Source organism: Juglans microcarpa x Juglans regia, chromosome 1D (assembly GCF_004785595.1).
Source record: "Juglans microcarpa x Juglans regia isolate MS1-56 chromosome 1D, Jm3101_v1.0, whole genome shotgun sequence".
NCBI lineage: Eukaryota > Viridiplantae > Streptophyta > Magnoliopsida > Fagales > Juglandaceae > Juglans > Juglans microcarpa x Juglans regia.
Window position 1 is genome coordinate 22,588,256 of NC_054594.1, and position 25,339 is coordinate 22,613,594.

General features: G+C 35.1%; 2 protein-coding genes across 3 annotated transcripts; one reads left to right on the top strand and one right to left on the bottom strand.

The window, feature by feature from the left end:
* The first annotated feature begins 4,952 nt into the window (after positions 1-4,952).
* Positions 4,953-12,442, top strand: LOC121242494. Of its 2 annotated transcripts, none has more exons than XM_041140340.1 (13): positions 4,953-5,200; positions 5,333-5,519; positions 5,734-5,806; positions 6,390-6,537; positions 6,625-6,734; positions 7,437-7,577; positions 7,651-7,792; positions 7,863-8,006; positions 8,658-8,818; positions 8,915-8,989; positions 9,153-9,291; positions 10,894-11,157; positions 12,023-12,442. In XM_041140340.1, exons 1-13 carry the CDS (start codon positions 4,961-4,963, stop codon positions 12,179-12,181), a joined length of 1,983 nt encoding a protein of 660 aa, XP_040996274.1. In that variant the 5' UTR covers positions 4,953-4,960; the 3' UTR covers positions 12,182-12,442. The 2 variants fall into 2 exon arrangements, with proteins under 2 accessions (XP_040996274.1, XP_040996282.1); XM_041140348.1 differs by having other exon boundaries at positions 11,066-11,157; positions 12,023-12,184.
* Positions 12,443-14,183: 1,741 nt separating this feature from the next.
* Positions 14,184-21,100, bottom strand: LOC121239516. Its single transcript, XM_041136777.1, has 6 exons — positions 20,926-21,100; positions 20,783-20,833; positions 15,895-15,978; positions 15,684-15,728; positions 15,123-15,220; positions 14,184-14,827 (listed from the first exon to the last, which is right to left on the bottom strand). The coding sequence occupies exons 3-6, from the start codon at positions 15,946-15,948 to the stop codon at positions 14,749-14,751; spliced, it is 276 nt and encodes a 91-aa protein (XP_040992711.1). The 5' UTR covers positions 15,949-15,978; positions 20,783-20,833; positions 20,926-21,100; the 3' UTR covers positions 14,184-14,748.
* Positions 21,101-25,339: the final 4,239 nt, after the last annotated feature.

A 25,339-nucleotide genomic window follows, 5' to 3' on the forward strand; every position in this document is an offset into this window, starting at 1 on the left:
CATTAGAGAATTATTTACAAACTATTGTTTATAGAAGCGGGTTCCTCCTAAAAAACTCACATTCATCTCTTACAATTTATCAACATAAGTAACGCACACGATCCGTTTCCCACTTGACCCACCAGTCACACGTTCCGTCACAAGAGCTTGTAACATTTAAGTACTAGCTAGCTAGGATGTGAGGATCATGAACATGATTAGCTAGCGTCCGGTACTTAAGGTTGCCGGCAACTATGTTAAGAAACTAGCTGATAGATTGAGTAGTTTTGGTACTTACATACGTTGATCATGAGCATGCATGTGGTAGAAAACCTTTTTTATTTGGATTGTTTACTGCTTTGTGCTTTCCTTCTTAATTAGCATTCGACCCATTTTTTTTTAGTACTTAGTTGCCTATGTTAGCATTCAGTCACATCATCTACTCATCTATAATGATATTAAATGAAAAATTTATAGTTTTGAAAGTAAGAACCTAATTAATTTTATTGAGCCAATATCATCCAGCACTCCTTCATTACGCAATTAAAAGAAAATTAAATAATATGTTTAATTAAGTTAAGAGTTTTCAAATGAAAAATAATATATCTAATTTATAAGTTATATTAATATTCATAAAGAGTTAACAAAATATCAATGCAGACTAATTAACAGTCAATTTAACATACTCATAATAGGTTACAGAAGCTCTCTCTCTCTCTCTCCATCCATTTCTAGAAAGAGAGACTCTCACTGCTTCTCTTTAGAAAAACTACTCATCCATTCCTAGTGTTTCCACCAGAGAGGAGCCTATCCTCCTCTCCGTTCCTTTTCCAGTACCTGTCTGTGTATATATTTTTCTGCTAGTGTTTCTAATCTCTCATTTCTACCGGCTCGATTTTGGTCAAATCTAATGCACTCTGGTGATCGATTGCCTACACAAGCCCCACCACTCAACTTCCTAGCCGTTGATCTACCGAGACATAGCGGAATCATGACAAAAATCTCGACGTGTGACACTCGTGTGCAGCTTGTTTCGTGCGTGGCCATCACGCCTCGTCGCACCATAATGCGTTAGTCGACTACACGTGCCGTAATGGTAGATTCTCCACAAGATTTTCTAGATTTGCCCCACCACATCTCACGCGCCACCATAGGCTTGTGTGAAGAAACTCGACTCACCGCAGTCTAGCCCATTCGACACCGGTCTTCCTACAATGTTTCCGCTTTCCCTAACCAATGATCTTGAGGAAGGGAATATGAGTCTCTTCAGAAAACATCTCAAGACAAAAAACTACAATACACCTTCAGCTTCCACCGCCTCCAACGGTGGCTTCATAGTTCGCACAGCTAAAAAACCGTCATTTAAGACGACGTCCTCTTTATAAGGTATGGACGGGGATAAAATTTTTGGTCTAAAATTTTGTTTTTTTTTTTTCTCTTTTACACTGTGGTTATCTGAATAATATATTTGCTTAGGAAAAAAGAACAGTCAATGCACGCCAACTTTTATTATCATACTCATTTACCTTCAACATGCCCGTCCTAGTAGAATTTAATGGGAGCACTGCACATCTTACAACATTCCAATTTTAGCACCGTCACAATGTCTGTAGATCATATCGTATATTAATTTTTTATGTGTATTCTAACTACTTTTACAGATCTAAAATGATGTACGTTGTTATATATACTAATCAATGATATTTGAGTTTGCCCAGTTTATTTTTTTTTTATGAGGTATTCTAACTACCTCGTAGGGACTGTCCTCCTCAAAGATCCGAGTAAAGGTGGTTTTTAGCCATGGCCTTCTCCAATTTCTCAACCTAAACTCACTACGCTCCTTAGTGAATGGGCCACCATTGGTCGTTGGCATGATCATCTTGGTCACCTAGAACTTCGAATTGTTCGACAAGTCCTTTGTCGTTTTCAACTTTCAGTACTTTCCAATAAAGCTTATTCAGTTTGTACATCGTGTGAACAAGTTAAAAGTCATTGTCTTCATTTTCCAGCAGCTTCCTCCAACGTGCACTCTCCTCTTGAATTAGTTTTTGCTGATTTTTGGAGACCTTTCCCTATTTTTTCTAGTAATGGCAACATGTATTATGTTTCCTTTGTGGATGCTTTTAGTAGACATACTTGGTTTTATCTATTGTAAGCTAAATTTGATATATCTCACATGTTTCTTTTTTTCCAAAAACCAGTATAACGATATCTTGATGCCAAAATTAAATCTGTCCAGAGTGATTAGCGAGGAGAGTTTCTCTCTTTACATAAGGTTTTTCTCTTTCAAGGAATTCTTCATCGTGTTATTTCACGTAAGTGATTTAAGCGGCATTGTTTTATACCAAAGGTATAGAAAAAATATATAAGTGAAACGATACCGTTTGGTTTAATACACCAAATGACGTCGTTTAGTTCTAGGGTTTAATAACCCCTCCCCTCTCTCTCTTCTTCATCCTAATGGATTTCTTTTTTTCTTCTCTCTCCCCTCTCACCCCACAACACAGTGCCGTGCCGCAACCCTCCCCTCCTCTTCTCCTTCACACCGCTTGAAGCTTGGTTTGTCTCTCATCTTTTCGAGATCTCGCATCCTTGGCCTGTCCCTCACCTCTCTGAAAAGTCTCTTCGAGGCTGAGCTCTCTGTCGTTCAACTTCATGCCAAGCTCTCTGAAATGTCCCTCACCTCTCTCGTTCTCCTTTCATCTCTCCTGTTCACATCTCCTCCTGAGTTTTTGTTGTGATTTTTTTTATTTTTTTGTGAATTTTGGTTGATTTTTTTTGAACTTGTGATGTAAATTTGGGGATGGGTTAGCAACTGACGGATTGACCGTGGAATTAATCGGTACCGACCGTAAGATTCTGGCCGGTTCTCACTATCCCTATCAATTGCTTTCGGTTGGCACCACCCCTTTGAAAAACTATCGGTGCAGTTTCGGTCCAAAACCTAAATCGCATCGATAGTTTTGGTTTTCAGCCCTACTTCCATGAATGTTGGCTACAAGTGCTTGGATCCATGTTTCCTCTAAAGTCATCCAATTTTGCCACCTTCAACTCCTCAGTTTCGGCCTCCCATACTACTCATTTAATATCCTCTAATCTCAAGCTTCCACTTATTGTTGATCCTCCATCATTCCTCCCAAGAAACTCTCCTCCTGCCTCACCTTGCAGTACTTCTCCGCCTATGCCTTCTTCTTCACAGGTGTCTACCCCTGCTTCTATGTCACCTTCACAAGTCGTGTCTCCCATTCTTTGGCCTCAGCTACATCCTGTCCATTATCTCAAGAATCACCTCCTGCTCCTCATACTCACTGTATGGAAGCTCGTTAATAGAACATATCTCAAAACTAAAGCAATTCACTAATGGCTCAATTTGGTTTCCCCTGCTAAAGGCCCTTGGAGCGAGCTTATCACCTTCTGACATTGAGTCGGCTTGTTTTTCTCAAGCTTCTAAGAGCCCCACCTCGTGTCAGGCTATGTGCAATGAATTCGATGCTCTCCTTTGGAATGAGACTTGGGACCTCGTTCCTCCAGAACCTACTATGAACATTGTGGGATGCAAAATGGTGTTCAAACTTAAGAGGAAGTCAGATGGCATTATTGACTGCCACAAGGCTTGCATTTCACACCCGAACGAAGCTTATTGAGATTGATTTTCACTTCGTCTGTGATAGAGTTGCTTCCAAACAATTGCTTGTGAAGTACTTGTCTACGAAAGACCTACTTGCAAATGCCCTTACAAAACCTTTACCTTCTCCTCATTTTGTCTTGCTACGGTTCAGCATCACTATCGTTGCCATGCCATTGAGTTTGTAGGGGTGTATTGACGCATCCTCACAAGAGACCAGTTCAAACTCTATAGTTGTTCCAGATATCTCTCAACCAAGCACCTCTCAAGATAAAAGTCATCTGCAACAAAAAACTTAGCTTGAGTTTTGAAATAGTTTCAAATGTATTCATGTTAATTTATCATCTTTTGAATATATCTACAACACCTGTAAACATTTCTAAAATACAAACACCCATCTCACCTACGTTTGGGTTGAGAATTATCCAAAATATTTATGATCTTTTACCCAAATCTAAGCCCCTCATGTTTAGTTCTCAGCCAGTAGGATGTTATTATGGTCATGATCTCTAGATAGGAAAGCTACCTTATTCATGATATTGCTCCAATTTGTCATCTATATGTAATTCATCCCATTGAATATTGAGTTTACAGCTGAAATATTTTTCAGCTCTATGGGATTAAATCCCGATCGAGTTATTGTGATTTAACTAAAAATGAAATGCCTTCTATTTTTTTATCCAAAAAAAACTATTAAAAAAAGTTTAAATTTCACAGCTCAGCGACCAACCTAAATATTAAACAAGCACATGAATTATTTTGATATTTATTAGTCCAAAATAAAATGGCTAAAAAACATGGGAACTTGATTTCTCAATGTTATAAATAAAATTTTGAACAAAAGTTACTATTTTCCATTTAATAACAATTTTGGAGAAGTTTTTTAGGCCTCGTTTGGTTATGCAGTTCAGATAAGATGTTTTGTTGAAAGTTGAATAAAATATTATTATAATATAATTTTTTAATATAATTTTTGGTTTGATATTTGAAAAAATTAAATTATTTATTATATTTTGTATAAGAATTTTAAAAAATTATAATGATTATATGAAATAAGGTGAGATAGTGATAGTTTAAATGAGTTAAATAAAATATGAAATCAGATTAGATGATTTAGATGAGTTAAATAAAATATTGTTAGAATATTATTTTTTAATTTTATTATTGTTTTGAAATTTAAAAAAGTTGAATTATTTATTATATTTTGTGTAAAAATTTAATAAAATTATAATAATGAGATGAGATGAGATGAAAGATCTCTTTATCCAAACAGGCGTAGCCGGACCTAGGGCTTTCCCGCTTTTAAAAAATAGCGCCAAACGTCTCTATCAGTTTCCCTCTCCAATGGGTCATAAAATGATTTCTCTTGGAAACTATGCTAATGGCACTGGCGGTGTCTCAGCTATGGACGTTGATCCGTTTCTCGCGTTCATCGATTATGCGAGGTCTGTGCTCTCTCCCGCAGACGATGATTCGGATCCTAATGGAAACTGCAGTGGCCCCGGGTGGAGCTGGATCGCTTCTCGGATTCTCAAGACTTGCGTTGCCTACTCGAGCGGTGTCACCGCTGCGATTCTGCTCTCTGATCTCTCTCAGGTATCGCTATTTGCAATCTTTTCCTCTGCCGCCGAAAAATTATAAAAAACATATGCATTTATACGGGGGACAAGAAAATCAAGTCAGAAGTATTGAATTTCATCTTTGTTGCGTTTTTATCCCATTTTGAAGGCTTGGAACGAGCAATGTAGGGCTGGAGCCCCAAAGAAAAGGCCGGAATGTATAAATCAATTGAAAAAGAACCATAGGAGAACAAAGCTTCCAAACACGGTTTCGATTGACACTATATATGACAGAAACTTCCTTTCCTTGAGTAGCGTCTTGGAAGCTGTTATTGTCGATGCCTTTTCTCTCCCAGGTAACCTATATTTACGAGTTAATATAATTAGCATTGTCCATGTGGATTATTATGGGGCGGTTGCTACAATTTCAAAATTTCATGCACCCTCTTCATGTTTCGTTTCAAGTGTTCAATCAATTTTCTTCTTTGTGATACAGTTATGAAACTTGAGCTATGATGTCCTTTTTTCTTCTGTTGACTAATGTTTTTGTTATTATGGACTTTGCTTCAGGTACAAACATCTACATGCTTACTTTGGGGGATTTTCGAAGCTCCAACACCATAGACCTTTATCTCCACCGCAGGTAAGCCACGGACACAAAAGCAATCTACTATTGGTCTTGCAATTATACATCTTTACTAATAAAAGAGGACACCATTTGATTTTCTATCAGAAAAGTAATGCTCGCAAGGCAATACCATGAGTTTTTAGTATTTTGAGATTTAAAATAAGTATCTGTTTTGATACCCTTGACTCTGAACTTCAGGCCACAAGAACTACGTTTCTCTATTGTTGTTTTCCTGTCCTCTTGCTTATTCCACATGTACTTGCTGGTATTGCAGTTAAACCATTAGCATTTTGAGCTTTTGATTTTGAAGTTGTTGTTCAGTTCCCTCCTACTTGGTAATTTATAGTTAAATTAGTTTGGCTAGGCACAGGTGGAGTATCCATGAATTGGAAGAACATTCTCCTTGCCATAATATTTTACTTTCTTTACTTAATGCCCAGCGTGCTTAGGCAAGGAAAAACATGTATTGGATCTTGTTTTCTCTTGTTTTATGAAGTATTACGTGTGCCTTTGCTTCTTTTATGTTTATTTGCATCCATTTAGGTTGTTTGGACTTAAACGTTCCTATGAAACTTAAAATAGAGTTTGTCTGTAGCAGATACTATGATTTGGTGGATCCTCAGAATGGAATTCTGAAGAAAGGGAGGGAGATTTTACTCACTGGATGTTATCTTCGTACAGCTGCCGAAGGATCTGGGTGTCCAAGACTTTTGCCTACAGAGTATTTGGTGATATTGTTAGATGAGGTAACCGACACGTTTCTATTAACTATCTTTTCACCTTCAGGATCCTTCCTGCAGCTGTTATTTCATCTTCAATATCCTTTACTACAGGAGGAAGATGACGATGCAATGCTGCTAGGAGCTCAGTTTTGTTCAGATACTTTCTCTTCCATTTCTCCTGATGCGGTAAAAAAAGGGGTTTCCTTTTCATTGCTTGCTAGGTAAAATATGATTAGTTACAACCATGCCTTTTTGCTTCTTACTGGGTCAATCTTATTCTAATTGTTCCAGTTAAAGTTCCCTTATATGATCTCTTGTATTAGATATGTTCATCTGTGTCAGTTTGGGGACTGGTCGATTCACTGGCAGGATCGCTCTGAGTCTGCGCCACCCCCTCCCCCCCCCCCCCCCCCCCCCCCCCCCCCCCCCCCCCCCCCCCCCCCCCGGTTGCCCAAATTATTATATTTCTTACAGCCTTGCTAAAAAAAAAAAAAAAAAGTGAACTAGTAAGCCATAATTATGTTAAATGGAGGTAATGGTCAAAACGTTAAAATTTAAATGGCTGTGCATCAATTAAAAAATACCAAAACCAAGATTGTTTGCTTTCAGGAAGAAAACCCAAAACTTTGAAAACCTCTCATCTAATCTCATTTTATCATTACAACTTTCTCAAATTCCCACACAAAATAAAATAAACAATTCAATTTTTTCAAATCCCAAAACAAAAATAATATTAAAAAATATATTCTAACAATATTTTATTCAACTTTTTAACTTTAATTTCAACTCATTTCATTTCATCTCACTCATCTCATCTCAAAAAACAAACGAGGCAGTTTGTACCATGCTTTCATGTGTTTACTTCCTGGTGAAGGTCAGTTTTCTCTATTCAGAAATTTCATACCTTCGTTTTTTATCTGCAGGATTGAGTCTATTGGGTCATTGGAATTTCAGGGAAGGTTTGGTAGCCTACAGAGGAAACAAATTACACTTGTTGATAATGATGGTGTCAAGTTAAAGTTTGTCTTGTGGGGTGAACAGGTTCTCCTTGCTAACCTTTTCAGGTAAACTCTAGTTCAGGATTGAGCCTTTCTTCCTATCCTTGTCCCATGAATTTATAACTTGTTTCCTTTTCAGTGTCTCAAGTATGCTTGCGCTGGATAGACCTTTTATTTCAAATTCCATAGAGAGTACAGTTGAAACAAGTGATGATTTTTGCCTTGAATACGGTAGTGCGACACAATTATATTTGGTTCCTTCCATTCAACATGAGGAGCAAGTAAGTTATCGACTATAGTGTGACAAGTTGTTACCCTTTAGGATATTCAATTAATTTGTGTGTTACTCAGGTATGTGTAGCATTGACACAAAATCAATATCAAGGACCAAGGCTACTGAATACATTGGATCCTAGTCAGGATCCTAAAGTTTCACAAGTTTCCCTACCCTGTGATTCACGGGGTTCGATTGACTTCAGTAGTTATCCTTTTCGAGTGAGTTTACTGTTACTTGCTCTCCTAGACACTATTTAGATGTCGTTCCGTTTCCTGTTCTTTCTCTTTGATGGCACTGGCATCTGCTCTTAAAATGTTGTATTATTTGAAGGATTGAATATGGTTACATTTTTAAACAATAATGCAACCAGAATATCAGCTTATACTTTAGCTTTTTATACAACTTTGAAAATGTCATCAAGCTATTGTCATCTTTATACCTCAGTGATCATAGAAATTATATAAACTTTGCTAACTCTATCTAAAATCACCCATCTAGTTTTATCTATAGAGTCTTTTTCTAATGTGTTAAAGGCTTCATGATAGTCATCAACTCAACATCTGTTGGATTGTTGGATTTACTTTCATTTTTCATTCTTCCATAAAGACTTAACCTAATTTAAATAACAGTGCGTCTCTGGGTCTGCCAAAGTTACATGCCATTGAGATAAATCACCATGGATGTGCTTTATGCAATCATATGGACCCATTCCTAATTGTACATACTTGTTAAGCGATAATACTATGGTATTTTCTATCTGCATTTTCACCCTTGTATCCTAGTTCGAGTTTGAATCTTTTGCTCACTAACTTGACTTTACACTTTTTGTTATTTATAATTAACATTCTCACCTGTGCAAAGCTTTGCAGTCATTTGTAATAGACCTTCATGACAAGATGACAGGCATCAGCCTCTATGGTGTTGTTACAGATATTATCAAAGAGAAACATGCAGCAGAAGCTCTCTTCTCTCTGAGAATTGAAGATACTACTGGAGCCATTTGGGTGATGCTACATTTTGCCAAATTTTGGTAGATTAGTTTTTTTTAACTAACATCCATTAATTTAATGAGATTATAGATATTAAACTTTCATATATTTGTTTCACTCAAATTATGGTTTTTTAGGTCATTGGGCCGATTAAACTTTGGTCATACAGTTTATATTTCTGGTTTAACATGCTCTATGACAAAGCAAAACCGGTGAGTCCAACCTTGGTATTCATCGTTTGTAGGTTACCGTTTATACATTATGCAATTATTTTCTCAATTCTTGCGGTTTTCTAGTTTGGTTTAGAACTTGTTGAACTTCTAATGGAGTGCTATGAAAACTTCTAATCATGTGTTTATTTAATTTTCTTGACAGTCTGGAAGCATTATGGTTTGAGAATGATATTAGATCTTCTTTCTTCATCCTTAGTTGCTTGCCCGCATTGATAAACTCTTCTTGCCTTCATAAAGTCTCAAACCTTTGTGATCTATCTAGCCAGACTAACAGCACACAAGTATGGGTTTCTCATGAGTTTTGGTTTTGTTTTGTAATTCATTCATAATTGAATGTTGTTTCAATATGCTTATTGTATCCTGTGCCAATGTTAGGTAGTTGATATAATATGTTTTTCTTCTCTCCAGGACAACTAGGGAGAATGATTAGATGCCATGCATAATCTTGTGCTTCAAAAATATTAATTATAATGATAGAACAGATCACAGGCATGGGTTGTGCCCTACTCAGATTTTTTTTTTTATTGGCACTGGGTGTCCGAGACCAAAGTCCCGACTAATCCCGGGGGTGCATAGGCTCTCGGCAAGGAGTTTCCCACAAATGCACCTCGGGTAATTCAAGGGGAAGTTCCCACAATCCAATAACCCCTAAAAATTGTTTGCACCCAAGAGGATTTGAATCTTAGACCTGGAGGGAGCATACCACCAAGACCAAGGCCTTTTACCACTTGAGCTAACCCCTAGGGCTTTACTCAGATTGTACTTCACAATTATCTTACAGAGAGTTTGTGTAAAATTATGGCCAGTTCATTTTAGTTTTAGGCAACCTAGATATTAGGAATGGTTTTTAAGATTTATAGATTGACTTCTTTAGACTTTTATTAGAAATCCTGTATACATAAAATTGGATCAGTCTTTCGGGTTGGTTGATCATAATTTGGACAAAGTTTCATCTGGATGCTTGATTTTATAATAAAGAAAGATCCTACAGCTGCAGTTTGATAGGAGAGTATTAGAAAATAACCTTCCTGCACAAGTCTTTGAGCAGCTAGGCACTAGCATTATATTTGGTGTTTCTATAATCAGAATACACATATATCAGAATACACATATAAAGTGAATCCAAGTGGCTAAAGATTAAGTTTGTTTAGACAGAATTCCTAGAGATCAAGTAGCCCAAAGATCTATATACACAGGTGCAAGTATGTGAGTGCGTGTGTACTGTATAAAGAAGCTCTAAGGTCCTGTTTGGATACAAGAAGTGTTTCATCACATCATTAAAACTTTCTCAAATTCTCACACAAAATATAATAAACAATTCAATTTTTTTAAATCCCAAAACAATAATAATATTAAAAAATAATATTCTAACTATTTTATTCAACTTTTAACTTTCATCTAAAACTATATCATCTCATCTCATTATCCAAATGGGGCCTAAGTCAATTTTATTGGATAATGAACTTTTAAGTTTGTATGTTCTTCTGCTTCGTCTTTTAAGGTCTTTTTGTGAACCCATAGCTCCTGGGGCCAACCTTGTTGGACATGCAGACGATCATATTTCAATTTCTGACTTTTCATACATATACATTATGGTTATGGATCCCTACTCGAGTTACTCAATCCCACAAGAAACCTAAAAAAAGAGAGAATTAAGAATCTTATCTTAGTCAGGTGTATACCACATATGAACATCATCTTCCCGCCACTTTCTTGCCATGTTTTATTCTTATAATTTTGATTTTTCACTTTCATTTATACAGTATGGCATTGAATTCATGTTCACCATTGTATGTAATTTCATGTTCTTGCACTGTTTCTCAAAATGTGGTATTTTTTTGTTACCTAATTATTGTTTATTTTCTTCCCAAACATGTGGACAGATATGTCGAGTGTGGCTTGACCAAATCGCTCATTGTCATGTTAAAATGTCACATTCTCTTTGTGGTCATTTTGTTACCAAGACCCCTAGTGGGATTTTGGAATGCAACTTATGTCGTTACAGTTGTGATACCGAAGTTATGCGCACTTTCCATCTGAAAATCACTCTTGCAGATGAGAGTGCAAAAGTTTTTGCATGGTGTACTGGTCAAACGGCTGCAGAGTTGCTTCAAATTTCAGCTGATGAATTCCATGAACTGCCTGAGGTAATATATGAACTCATGATATGTTTTTTTAGGTCCTACGTTCTAGTATCACCAGCTACATAATAACCCAAATTGGTAATTGTGAAATTCTTTTAGAAGAGTGATAGGTTGCTTCAAAAAGTAACGAATATAATAACAATAGCATCCTAATTTAAGGTGCACAAGGACGGAAACCATGTACATCATTTCCTTTTTGCCTGCTCATCATAAATTATCTGAAAGAATCCTGGGGAATACACTTGGAAAATATACATGCTCTACTAGAGTACTAAATCATGTTTGCATTCCATTTTCTATGATTTTTTTTTTTTTATTTCTTTTTCATAAATCAAGAGTTCTTGCGGCCTACCCCATTAATTGATTTAAGAATTATTTGTATTGAATTGAGCTGACAGGGAGTGACAGAAGCGATTAATGTTCTGGTTATGAAAGATGCTGAATTTAATGATATATTTAAATTATTTTTTGAATAATGGTACTTCACATCTCTGATAATATAATAATACATGCATGCATGCTATATATATATGTATGTATGTATGTATGTATATGCTACTAACATTCTGTCCAGTGTTAGCTTATTCTTAATTATTTTGCATCACTAACCAAAGTATTGTCTTTAGACTGACAATATCTTTCCGAGTTAATGAATGCTGCTACAATACATAACTTCACATAAAATATATGATATTTGTACTGTGTAAACGATGTTGTGATCTACAAAGCGTGAATAGCATAGCTTCGTATTGCTCTGATTATGGGCATCTCCTTTCGGGCAGATAATATTTGCAATGTTAAAGAAACTGATTTTTCTAGAGTAGATGAGTGCTCATTTTTTTTCTCCCAATTCCAATCTATTTTCCAGGAAGAACAAGTGATGTATCCTTCTTCGCTAGAGAATGAGAGGTTTGTAGTTGCACTAGTAAATTGCAAGAGGCAGGGTTATGCAATTGGTGATGGTTGTCGTATCCTTGAAAATGATGGTGTGTCATGGGAGATAACTCGTGCATTTAAGTGTGAATAACGATATGTCTTATTCAAAAATGGATGTTTTGACTTAAGTTACTAACCAACTTCACCTGAGAAGGTGGACTGGAACTCTGTCTTGATGGAGATATGGTGATGGCCTTATTGATGTGTGGAGCGCAAAGGTTATGTACGAGATGCAACGTTTCTTTGTAACAAGCTGGATCATGATGCAAGCTTAATCTGAAGCTTCAAAATCAAAAGTTGTAACTCCAAAAAGCAAAATACTCTGTTTTAGAGAGCAAGTTGATAAACGGAATGCATCCATTTTTATTTATAAACTTGTCCTTTGCATGTACATATAAGATGTTCTACTTTGAAATTATTAAATAATTAAAGATTAGAAAAAAAAAATGATTTCGAAAAATGGCCCTTTATGAATGTAAAACCATTCATTAAACGGCTGGGCGTAGCCGTTAGGTATTTTGCCCTTTTTTTATTAAACATTCTTTAAAAAAAATATACAAATTCATTATAGTAACCTTTTTAAACATTTTTAAAAAGTTAAAAAAAAAAATGCATAAGCAATCAAACCAGAAAACAAACCTATGGGACAAATTAGTATTTTCCTTTCTATATAGAGCGGTGCATTAGTATCACCGCTCAAGCTTACTATTAGGTTAAAAACAAATTTTTTTTTATTTTTTTTTTAATTTTTTATTCAGATTTTTTTTGTCATTTTAAAACATTTTTAAAAAATATAAAAAAAATATTAGTACACTAATAAAGTCTTCCTTAACTATTAAATAAAGAAAAAAATTAAAATACATAAGGTATCAAAATGAGTGGGCAAGTTGAGTGGACAAAATAGTATTTTTTTTCTATATATAATGCATTCATACAATATGATACATAGTATGTAGTACACGTGGCGGGGGGGAAATCCCCCTTGATAGGGGAATCTAGAGCCACCTGGCGTTCTGACTAGGACTGTGCAAAAATTTAAAAACTCGACTCTAATTCCGATTTAGCTTCAACAAGTTGGAGTCAGAATCGAAGGTAACATCGAACCGACTCTGACTCCACTCAGATTCAACTCCAATTGTTTGACTCTAACTCCAATTCTACATCCAACTTCGATATTGTACATATGTTATAAAAATATATGTATTATTCTATATATTTTATATAACATATATAATTAGTTAAATTCAATAATGTACTAGTATGAGCTAATTATTATAAAATAATATATTTATACTATAATATAAATTGACTAATAATAGTTTAGTATATGTAAACATCATGCTATCCCTACCATGTAACACTAATGTGTAATAACATGTTATACTAATGTATAATAACATGTGATACTAATGTATAAACACTTATAATAACATGTAATAGTAATGTATAATAACCAATATATAATAATATGTAATACTAATGTATAATAACATGTATACTAATATATAATAACACTAGTGTGATATCATATAATACTAAATCTGGTATATAATTAAGTTAGAAATAAGCTAGAAAACTAATAACATGTAATTAAACACTATGGTACAAGTTTACAAGTACTAAAATGCACTATTATTAGAGGTATAGTCAAATGTCTAAATAAGCTCACATCTGAAAAGTTATGCTTTTGCAAACAGTTGAAAGCAACACTCTGTGGCCAGAATTTGAGATGATAATTGAGAATGAAAGTGAATTCAGCACAGAAATGATTGAGGATAATGCGGATAATGCCAGTGCTAATTCATTGGTCTCTGAGGGGAAAATAGATGGCTTGATGAAGTCTATGTTGGACATGTTTTGTGCTGTTGTAGTTGAAACTAAGGTTTACAAGTTTTGGTTCTAGTCTTTACATGCCTATATCTTTGTCGGTGAACAGGGCGACGATGAGAGGAAAAGTTTCCAAGGCCACAACTAAAGTCTAAAGTTTCTAGTTCTGAGTGGTCGGCAACATGTATACACTGTTCAACATGCTGTACAATGATATGCTTGTAGGCAATAGAAATTAGTAACATAAAATCATCTGCGAACCATACAAGCAACAAATCCTCATTATCCAGTTGTGCAGGTCAGCAGCTCTATTGCTGGAGCCTTTTATTTTCTTATGCAATCAGTCAGTTACACCTTAACTTATCACAAAGATACATTGCTTCATGAGCCAGATGAGAACCTGTTCGATTATGGCGTCATGATTGAATATAGCAACCCCCTGAGTTGCAGATTCTTTGCAGTCGCACATCAAAGAATATATTGATCAATACGTATCTATCCTACAGCTAAGCTACCCTTTAAATTCTTTCGTTGGCTGCTGCATCATATAACCTCCTTGCATAGAATGGCATGCTAAACAAGCATATCACAAGGCTCATCAGCAGACATTTATAAAATGGATCTCGACGGCCAGATCTGACCTTTACAAGAAACAAAGAAAACTCAATCAAAAATTCTCTCCCCTGTTGAAAACAGTAAAACACCAAAGAACTGAAGATGCAGAGCAACCCAGGCATGTAAAACACTGTTCTCCAGGTTTCTAAACTTGAAAGGTCTGCATTAGCAGTTTTCACAGCTTCAAGAAGCATAAAAGTGATCTTCTAAACAACATCAAAAGCTCTTGCTGAATTTACGACCAGACATCTTCTCAGACTCATATAGTATGTGATTTATAAGTCCCCTTGCCGCACTGGCAAAACAAAAGAAACAAAGATTATAAAACTTCGCTAACACTTGAACAAATAAAAGAAGCAGAATAAGAAATGCGTCTGTGCAACTATTTGAAACATTCAAGGCCAAATCCAACTCTTCGGATTAAACCCACAAAATTGAGCAGAAAAAACAAACAATGAAGATGTATGCATTGGAGGATCAAGAAAGACTAGTATAATGCACTGTGGATATATAAGATGGCCATAGACATCATTGCCACCATATTCCCCACATAACTGTAAAAGAAGCACAAATACATTCAAGAAACTCACTCGTCCTTCAACTTTTGAATCCTTTCTGGATCTGTCTCTTGCATGTTTCTTTTGAACTGCTGCCTCACCATACCAACAAGGAGCTCTGTATTATGTTGCTGCGTAGTAGAAGAGACAAATTACAATCGCCCAAGGTGAGTTTCTTGTATGTTCTCCATACCATCGGAAAAAGTTTGTCAATCAAAAAGAAACATTAACATAGTGAACACTCATTCCCCAAAAACCTACTAGGTTAGACATGCCAGAAGCATGTATATTGCACTTAATATTCCAACGACTCAGTGGTTGTACTGATAAAAGAACCAATTCAGTGGTTGCAAAAATTCTAGCTGATAGAGAACTGAATTGGCAGATATACATAATATTTAATCTGAAATGAAACGTATCTAATATTGGGCACCTTTTTTGAGAGGTATAGACTGCATCAGGGAGACAATAAAAAATATAATATATTATAACATGTAGGGCATCCATGGAAACCAAAACTATCATTATGAATCAACGTGAGGCTTAACCACTTGCACATGCATAATCTGACAACGAGAGAAGAACTTTGCATACCCGATGACCAATATATTTAGCTCTTCGAAGGCATTCACGGTAAAGCTACAACAAGAAGCATCAATTAGGAAACATGCGCAACAGATTCTATAATAGTATAATGTGTACATTGTAATTGTTAGACAGGCGCAACAAATTCCAATCAAAATTGTTAAAGTACACAAAGAGAAATGGCAAAACAAATAGATACAAAGAAGAACTTGATACTAACTCTAATCACATTGTTGGCAAGTTCAGGAGGCAGCGCAGTTTGAAGAGACGGCATGTTTTCCCAATTTATTTTGAATTGCTATAACTGAAACAAAGGCAATCACAGCCGTCACCATTGGCTTCAAACCACATAAAACTGGGACCAATGTTTTCAAAAATCTTTTACAATATGCTTTCTATTTTATCGTTACCAATCAATAAGATATATCAAATCAAGGGAAAACAAATGGATAAGTTTTGTTACAAACCTACAATGCACCCAAATTTCACAGATACTAATTATCGAACAGTTTGCAGGCAAAAACATAAATTTTGATTCAAACCAGTAGATTAACCACTTAGAATGAAAGGGAACAAACTTGCCTAGTGAAAGTAGAAGAAGAGGCACAGAGTGTGGTGAACTGATCAGAGACAACCAATGGAGATGTATGGAGTTGCAGCTCAAGTGTTGGCGATAGCGGCAATAAACACACATGGAGTAACAGATTCACCACAATAATTATATACACCAATAACTGTGAAAATTCATAAATTTATTTTTGATTGTTGACGTCTTTTTTTTCCTTTTAAAAAAAGGGTTTCACGTAGGTTTTTGCCATTTTTGAAAGAGTAATGCTACATGTACGTACAATTTTATATATATTGAATGGTAGCCCCTTGTATCAGTGTTTTTTTAATTAATTTCAAATTTTTGATTGTTGACGTCTTTTTTTTCCTTTTAAAAAAAGGGTTTCACGTAGGTTTTTGCCATTTTTGAAAGAGTAATGCTACATGTACGTACAATTTTATATATATTGAATGGTAGCCCCATTGTATCAGTGTTTTTTTAATTAATTTCAAATTTCTGCTTTTAAAAGTTTTACTATTTTAATAGCTGATATATAAGATATTTTAAATTTTAAAATTTTAACCTGATACCCGGTCCCAGTTTCTATTTAAAAATTCATTTGAGTACTAAACGACGGCTTTTTAGGGCTCGTTTGGATAGTGAGATGAGATAAGATGGTTTTAGATAAGTTGAATAAAATATTGTTAAAATATTATTTTTTAATATTATTATTGTTTTGAGATTTGAAAAAGTTGAATTGTTTATTATATTTTGTGTGGAAATTTAAGAAAGTTGTAATGTTGAGATGGTTTCTATATCCAAACGAGCTGACCAAAATGACGTCGTTTCAGTCTATGTTAAAATCACTTAACGCCCCCCCCCCCCCCCCCCCCCCCGGGCCCCGCGGAAGATCTCTCTCCCTCCCTCTCTGAGCCAAAACCCTAGGCTCCTAGCCATTCTTCCTCTGCCAATCGAAGCTTCGTTGACTCGTGGCCCTCGTCTTCATCACTCTATGGCGCTCCGCCAGTCGTAAGGACAGCTTCTCCATCGTCAATGTCAAGAACCCAAGGTTAGTTTCTCTGTTTCACTCTCTCTCTGTGTGTTGGAACTTCTATAACTGATGGATTCTTGTATCTATCTTAGCTTGTGTTCGAAGAGTCTATCAAATTGGTAGATGTTCTGTCTTTTTTTATTCTATCTTGTTTTGTTCTTTGCATTTTATTTTGATTTGGGTCTGTTTGGTTGCCTGGAAAAGAGAGGAGACAAGAGATAAAACACGAAGTTTTCCAAATGGACAATGCTAGGATGCACACCAAATGTGCACCCCAAATATGCACATCACTCACCAGTACGAATGGTTTTTTTCTTCTTTTTTTCCTTTTTCTTTTAAGGATTTTTTAAACATTCTTAATCATTAAGAAAAAAATAAAAAATAAAATAAAATATATGAGTGGGCACATTTGGGAGTCATACTAGCATTTTCCTTTCCAAATCTATTAAGTTAGGCTTGAATATGCTGGATGATACACTAGCAGTAGAGTTCAAAATGAATATCTGCAAAGTAAAATATTGTTGGTTTTCATATATTAGGTTACAGAAAATATAGTTTTGTCTCAAACAGTATAGTTTTGTCTCAAACAGGGCCAAATCAATGCCTTAAATTGTCCAAAGTTGATTTCATCTTCACTCCAAATGTCAAAATGGTCCCATATTATTATTTTTTTCTTTTAACATTTCAGAGTTTTGTTTGTTGTACTTTTCTGGGTTGGGTTGGTCTTGTCTTATGCACTTGTTTTTAATGTTTCCAAAACGGTCTTGTCTTTACTTAGAGAATATCACAAACAAGTGTTGAGCCATGCCCAACAACAGCCCATGTTGGTCGTACCCAACAATTCTAACTAAACATGATGCATTATTAGTGTGGAAAGGAAAAAAATTCAATCGCCCCCATTTTTATTTATTTTTATTGGCACCAGTGTGTTCAGTCCGGTTCCATACCCATCCGGTCTGGTACCGGTTTCTATTTAGCAAAACAAGTTGAAAACCGGTCCAGTTCTGGTTTTGAATTTTAGAACACCGGTTTGAACCGAACCGGACCGGTACATATATATATTATTATTTTTTATTTTTTATATTATATATAAAATATTTTTTATATGATTTATTTATATTATATATTTTTTTATATTATATTAGGAAAATGATAGTATAACATCCAAATATGGCCACCAAATATGCCCACTCATATTTTTTTTTTTCTTAGTAGTTAAGGAAGTGACTATAAGTGAATTTATATTTTTTTTTATTTTTTCTTAATGGTTAAAGATGTTTAAAAAATACTTAAAGAAAAAAAAAATAAAAACAAAAAAACTCATTTGCACTAGTGTGCATATTTGGGGAGCACATTTGGTGTGCATCCTAGCATTGTCCATTATATTATATATGTTATATGCTAAATTGCTAATTAAGATAACATAGAATTTTACTGATAAAAAAAAAAAAAGATAACATAGAATTTTAAAATCTTATTACTCATGTCTATTAATCTTATAACATAAAATAAATATAAAATTTGGTTATGATATAACATAAATTAATTTTACAATTTTTAATATAACATTTGAATTTTGAGATAACATATAAATTTTTAATTTTATAACATAAAATTTTAATCTTAAACATGAACATTAATATTAAGTTATTAATATAAACTTACTTTGGGTCAATCACTTGCTAAAACTTTATTGGAGATAAATTTTTTTATTCGTAAAACAGGAAAAACTGAACCGGACTGGACCGAAACCAGGAAAACCAGTTTCGGTGGTGAATCAGACCGGTATCGTTCTTAAATTTTCAAAACTGGTATATGCCAACTCGGTTCTAAAAAAAGTCCAAAATCGAACCGAACCAGACCGGTTACACCCCTACATGTAGCTCCATCCTCCTAAATATTCTCGCATTGGGTGGTTAAAGCAAATAGAAAAAAATGAGTTAAATACTCAATAAGTAGTATTCGTAGATATCAGGTTACGAATACCTCTCTAGCTCCTACCTAAAAACATAAAACCATAAATATTCTCACTTGGTCCTGAAAATACACATTAGCAGTCACATTATAGAGGTATTTGTCCCCTAATTTCATGGATTGAAGTTTGAACCAAGCAAACGACTCTCTCGTGGGGGTTTCTGGTGAAGGACCTGCCTTTCTTTCTAATCAGTGACCAATTTTCTCATAAATGTGTTGCGTTAAGACAACCATGTCCCAAATCCGATCTCCTTGGTCCAACTTCTGCGGCAAATCAAGAGTCTTTTAGTCGCATTTCAGTGTCAGATGCCAAGGTAAGCGGCATTTCCATTGTCCACTGGCTTTGTGGAAGGCAATCCCCCATTTTTCTTCAGCTGTTTTGTCTTTCTCTTAGAGGACCAATCAAGCTATCATTGTGTGATTCATTCTTAAAAAATTCAGAGTTTCTAAAATGTTTATTAGATGGACCAAATGGTGGAATTCTTTGCGGTAACTGAGTCTATACTTGGACTGAACTGAAATTGAGACTAAATATATAGAATTTATGGTTTTGAAAAATGAGAAATCGGGTTTGACTTTAGGATTTCTCCAAAATCCAGGAAAATTGACTGTTACTGCTGCATAATGTATGTGGAAGGGTTAAGTCAATTCATTTCTGGGCCCGGGTGTTTTATGAAGTAGTTAACGCAAGTCAAGAATTGTTAGGATCTGACTAAAGATTTTGCTAGTTAGATATTGAGGTGTTTGCTAGTCCATGGAAATTTTAGATTGCGTATCGGATGCTTTAATGAGAAACTCTTAAGCAGTTTCCTTGTTGTTAGAGATGCCGGTAACGTATGTCGTTCATAACTTTCCCCTTGTTGATTGTGATAATGGTACTTAGTATTTTGAGATACGTTGTGCATAGATATGGTGCTTGAGTTGTTTTTAAAGAAAGCTGAACTGAATCTTGTTTCATGAGGAAGAGAAGAGCGAACTAGTTTCCACATGTGGATAAGCTGCTGCCAGGCACTAATCATGAATAGGTTGCCTTTCATGTTGTTGACATTTTTTGCTTTGTTTTTTTTGTTTTGTAGGGGGGCGGGGGGGTGGTGGGGGTTGTATATTTTGCTGGGAAGAAGTCTGAGGATTGTGAATTTATTGATTTTGAAACTTTATAATGTTGATCGAGATATATCCCAAAAGTATAATTTTGATTCAGAACCAGATTACATAGAACTTCAAATTATATGAAAGGCATCTACCCAGAATTAAACAGATTCACAACCATATGAAAGGCATCTACCAGAATTGCACAGATTCACAACCATATGCACGCATAGGGAGATTACACAGAATTACACAGATTCACATATTCACAACCATTACACAGATTCACGACCATATGCACACAGATTCACAACCAGTTATACAGATCTACAATAAGAAAACAGTTTCCATTAACCTATCTCTACAATATATCAATCCATTTTCCATACGCACTTCGAAATCAAATCAGCAAAAAAAAAATGCAAAAGTTAAAAAAAAAAAACTCACTCTAATTCCGTGATGTGGCTAACGGATTTTTGCTTCGTTAGCCTCGAGGCCCTGGAAAAATTTCAGAGAAAATAAAAAATCAAAAGAAAAGAGAGATAGACAGAGAGAAGACGACGGGAGAAGAGAGAGAGAGAGAGGGTTACCGGAGGGGGAGGCCGTGCGGCTAGGGTTAGAAAAGACAGAAGGGAACGGGATTCCGAGAGAGGCGACACCCGGAGTGGGAGGCCGAAACCCTTAAAAAGTCAAAAACACGTAAAACGGCGCCGTTTTACTAAAAACGACGCCGATTTACGTGTAGTGCGGGCTGGGCTGCCGTTTAGACCCTTTTGGGCTGGGCTTGTTTGGACTTTTTTTTGTCTAAACCTTAAACTTAACCCTAAATCAATTTTAACCTTTGATTTAGCTATAAGTTTTTATTTATAATTTGTATAATTTTTTATCACTAAATTTAATTGTTAATATTTATTATTAATAATCACTATTTAACTAGTATCTAAATACATGTTATTATACTATAGTATTACATGTTATTAACTCATTATAATATTTTATAGTAATGTCTAACTTATTCTTATTATAGACTTGTACCATAATGTTTAATTACATGTTATTATACTAAAGTATTACATGTTATTATATAGTTTTTAACTTATTTCTAACATAAGTATATAATAGATTTAATATTATATGTTATTATACTAGTGTTATTATATATTAGTTATTATACATTAGTATTACATATTATTATATATTGGTTATTATACATTACTATTACATGTTATTATACTTTAGTTATTATACATTAGTGTTTATACATTAATATTATATATTATTATACATTAGTGTTACATGGTAGTAATAATATAATGTTTACATATACTAAACTATTATTAGCTAATTTAGTTTATTTATTATAAGTTGGAAGGGCGCTCACTTGGGCAAACCCCTACACTATGTTGTAACGGCATGTAATGCATGGCTTAAATGCCATGCTTACATGCTTGAGAGTTAAAGTGGCAAACGGCCACCTTATTGGTTTAAAAGCTAGCTTTCAAGGCCAAGTCATATGAAATGCACAGGGAGGGCTGTATATAGCACCCCTCAAATGGTTTTTAGATTATTCAAAAAAAAAAAGAGTACAGAATCTCACTTTTTTTGTTCTCTCTTGTTAAAGTATCTATGTTGTGGATTTGTTGCGTATTACTCTAGTTCATTCTATGCAATATATTTCACCATAAAAAAGAGACGCTTGAGGCTTGCTGGATTATTTATTCAGGCTTGATAAACTTGTGGAACAATTCAATAAATTGTGCTTAAGGTATTCCATTGAGTTCTTTAACATTGGTATCAGAAAATATTTTTTAATTGTTCCCAGTTTACCAAAAACTTTTTTTTTTTTTTTTTGCATTTTTTTTTTGAATCTGCGATGGTGCTATTTGTTTTGTTTTATTTTTATTTTTTGAAGGCTAAACCGCTACTACGTGCACCCAGGTGTAGCACACCGTGGAGGGCGTGCGTGCGCCAAAGAGGTGTTGCGGTGCCATCTTGTTTCTAGATAGAGTCGTGTCTCGGCAGCTGAGGGTGTGGATGCTGCTGTGGCTGAGGCTACGGCTACTTGTGGCGGCGGCAGCTGCCTTGCTGCGAAGAGGCATTGTTCACATGAACAGTGCCCTAGCTGAAGAAAGAAGATGACTCAGCCATCTGGGCTTAGGCCATTCAGCCCATTTTATTTTTTATATTTTAAAAAACTCATCTCGACTTAGGCCATTCGGTCCATTCTGTTTAAAAAAAAAGGGTAGGCTGGGCTATTTTCATGGCCAGCACTAAAGAAGCCCATATTTTTTTAACGCAAAATAAGACATCAAAATGGCACACTTGGATTTTGAACTCAGAACCACTTAATAAAACCAAGGAACTGGGCGCACCACTAGGTTTCGAGTTTCTTTTTGTTTAATTGGGGATTATAAATGTATTCATATACATTTTTTTTATAAATAATGATAATAAAAAAGAAATTGCATGATTTATATGCTTAGATACATTTTTTTTTTCCATAATGTTATATTAGATGTGATCTTTTATTTAATATTTTAGATTAAATGTGATTACATATATGTGTGAATTGAACATATGGATATATGCTTAGATACATATTGTTTTTTATATTATTCCATAATGTTATTTTACATGTGATCTTTTATTTAATATTTTAGATTAAATGTGATTACATGAACATGTGAATATATGATTATTTTATCACCTATGTATGTTAGGTTTGAATATTTAGACATTAGCTTTCATTTTTTTTAGTGATAAAATAGAAAATTCCCGTTACGTAGTCTTAGTTAGTATTGTCAGTGTGAATAATAAGCTGAAAGAATTGCAGTGACACCAGTAAGAACTGTAAATTCACTATACAGCCAAAAAACTACGGTAACTCCAATAAGAACTGTAAATGCACTAATGGAACAAGAAAAATGGACTGTAATGGTCTTAAAAGAGCCATGTTTGCAGACTAACTCAAAAGGTTACTGCGGTTATAGTAGGTTTTGTATTTACATGTGACTAGGGCTAGATGACTACTTAAGATAGTAAGAGTATGATTGAAATTCAGGAGGATTTGATCTCCTATATAATTTTTTAAATTTACGCGAGAATTGGGTTAGAAATAAATAATTAAACATTGTGACGCAAGAGATTATTATGAAGCCTAGCAAATTTTCGATCTTATGACGTATTTGTATTATTTTTTCTTCTAGCTTGGATGGATGCGGCAAATTTTTTAGGTGTGTGTGTGTAATATCCTTTTTTTTTAGCATTTTGTAGTGAAATAGCATCTAAGAATATAATTGCTGATTTAAACAAGAGGGAGAAATTGGATTGGGAGAATTATGACATTTGACATCGTAAGATTCAATATGTCTTAGATGAGCAGGAGGTCTTGCAGGTCTTAACTCACTCTCTTAATGAGCTCGAGTAAAGGGACTCGGACCAACACCAGAGAGATCATGAAACCTATATTGAATGGGCTAAGAAGAACCATTGTGCACGCATTATCATGTTCAGCAGCATGCACAATGATCTCATGTGTGAGTTCGAAACATAATACCCAGAGTATGTGGCAAGCACTGAAGATGAAGTTTGGGGGAACTTCAGCCATGAGATTGCACGGATTGACTATGAAGTTTGACTCCTATAAGATGCGCTCTGACCACATGATGAAGCAGTATCTTAAGGTAATGTCAATTATGATTCGCGAACTCAAGATGATAGGAAATAACTTGACTGATGAGCAACAAGTCCAAGCAATGATATGCTCGCTAACAAATTCTTGGGAGACAATGAGCCAGAATCTGATGCACAATTAGAACATTAAGGACTTTGATGATGTCCCATGTTACTTGGAGCTTGAGGCTGAGCGCCTAGAGGCTGCTAAGTCCAAACATTCGGCCTATATGGCTGAGTCTAGTTCGTGCAAGGCATCTAGGCCTAAGCGCAAAAAGTCCAAGATAGGAGTAACTTCTAGACAAGTGAAGAAAGTGTCAGGAACTTCTCAGTGTAGCAAGAAAGGCAAGCTCGGGAAGAACAAGTCAAAGATAGAGTGTTTCAACTGCGGAAAAAAAAAAAGGTCACTTCGCTCATGATTGCACTGAGTTGAAGAAGGTACACGCTGACTATTCTAGCATTGTTTTTGTAATTAGCCATGTAATGGTTGCTCATTCATATCCTATGTAGATTGTTGATTCAGAAGAGACCAAGCACATAGCGAGAGATCGGGTCAATTTTGTGGAGTATCGCCGGATTCTAGTTGAGAGACATGATATCAAGGTGGGAAATGGAGCTAGCATGGAGGTGCTGAGACTTGGTACCTACAAGTTGGACTTATGGGGTGGCCGCACTCTATTTCTCCACGATGTTTTATACGCTCCCGAGATTCGACAGAACTTACTTTCTGTAGTTACTTTATTAAGATTTGGTTTTTGGATTGTATTTGAAAATAATGATGTTTCCTTATATTTGGGTAATTTTTTTATGATTGTACTTTTCTATCAGACGATTTTATGATAATGGATTTGGATTATTCAAGTATGAACGAATCTATTGATTTTCTTTCTACATCTGATAATTTGATTATATAAATAGCATGCTAGGCTTAACCATATAGGGTAAGAAAGAATGACTACGTTAGTTAGAGAATGCCTAATAGACAATCTCATTAAGGTTACGTTGCCTACATGTGAACATTATCTTATGAAAAAAGCTAAGAGAAAAGTGTTTGAAAAAGTCACTAGGGCATCTTTTCCATTGCAATTAGTTCACTCAGACATCTATGGTCCAATGAGTGTGAGGGCAAGGCACAGAGGTGTCTACTTCATCACATTTATAGATGATTTTTCACGTATGGTCATGTATACTTAATCTCTCATAAGTCTGAAGCATTGGGGTGTTTTAGGCGATATCTTAGAATGGTTGAGAATTAGTTAGACAAAAGCTTAAAAACTTTGAAGACTGATCGAGAACGTGAATATCTCTCTGAGCAATTTAAAAGATTTTGTG

What these genes read in the sequence shown, in the direction of transcription:
- LOC121239516 (XM_041136777.1), bottom strand. Translation starts at nt 15,948, where the DNA reads ATGCCGTCTCTTCAAACTGCGCTGCCTCCTGAACTTGCCAACAATGTG. An exon ending in TTGCCAACAATGTGATTAGA is followed by an intron (nt 15,729 to 15,894) that starts GTTAGTATCAAG and finishes TTCTTGTTGTAG; the next exon opens with CTTTACCGTGAATGCCTTCG. An exon ending in CTAAATATATTGGTCATCGG is followed by an intron (nt 15,221 to 15,683) that starts GTATGCAAAGTT and finishes TCTACTACGCAG; the next exon opens with CAACATAATACAGAGCTCCT.
- LOC121242494 (XM_041140340.1), top strand. Translation starts at nt 4,961, where the DNA reads ATGATTTCTCTTGGAAACTATGCTAATGGCACTGGCGGTGTCTCAGCT. An exon ending in GACCTTTATCTCCACCGCAG is followed by an intron (nt 5,807 to 6,389) that starts GTAAGCCACGGA and finishes TGTCTGTAGCAG; the next exon opens with ATACTATGATTTGGTGGATC. An exon ending in AATTCCATGAACTGCCTGAG is followed by an intron (nt 11,158 to 12,022) that starts GTAATATATGAA and finishes TCTATTTTCCAG; the next exon opens with GAAGAACAAGTGATGTATCC.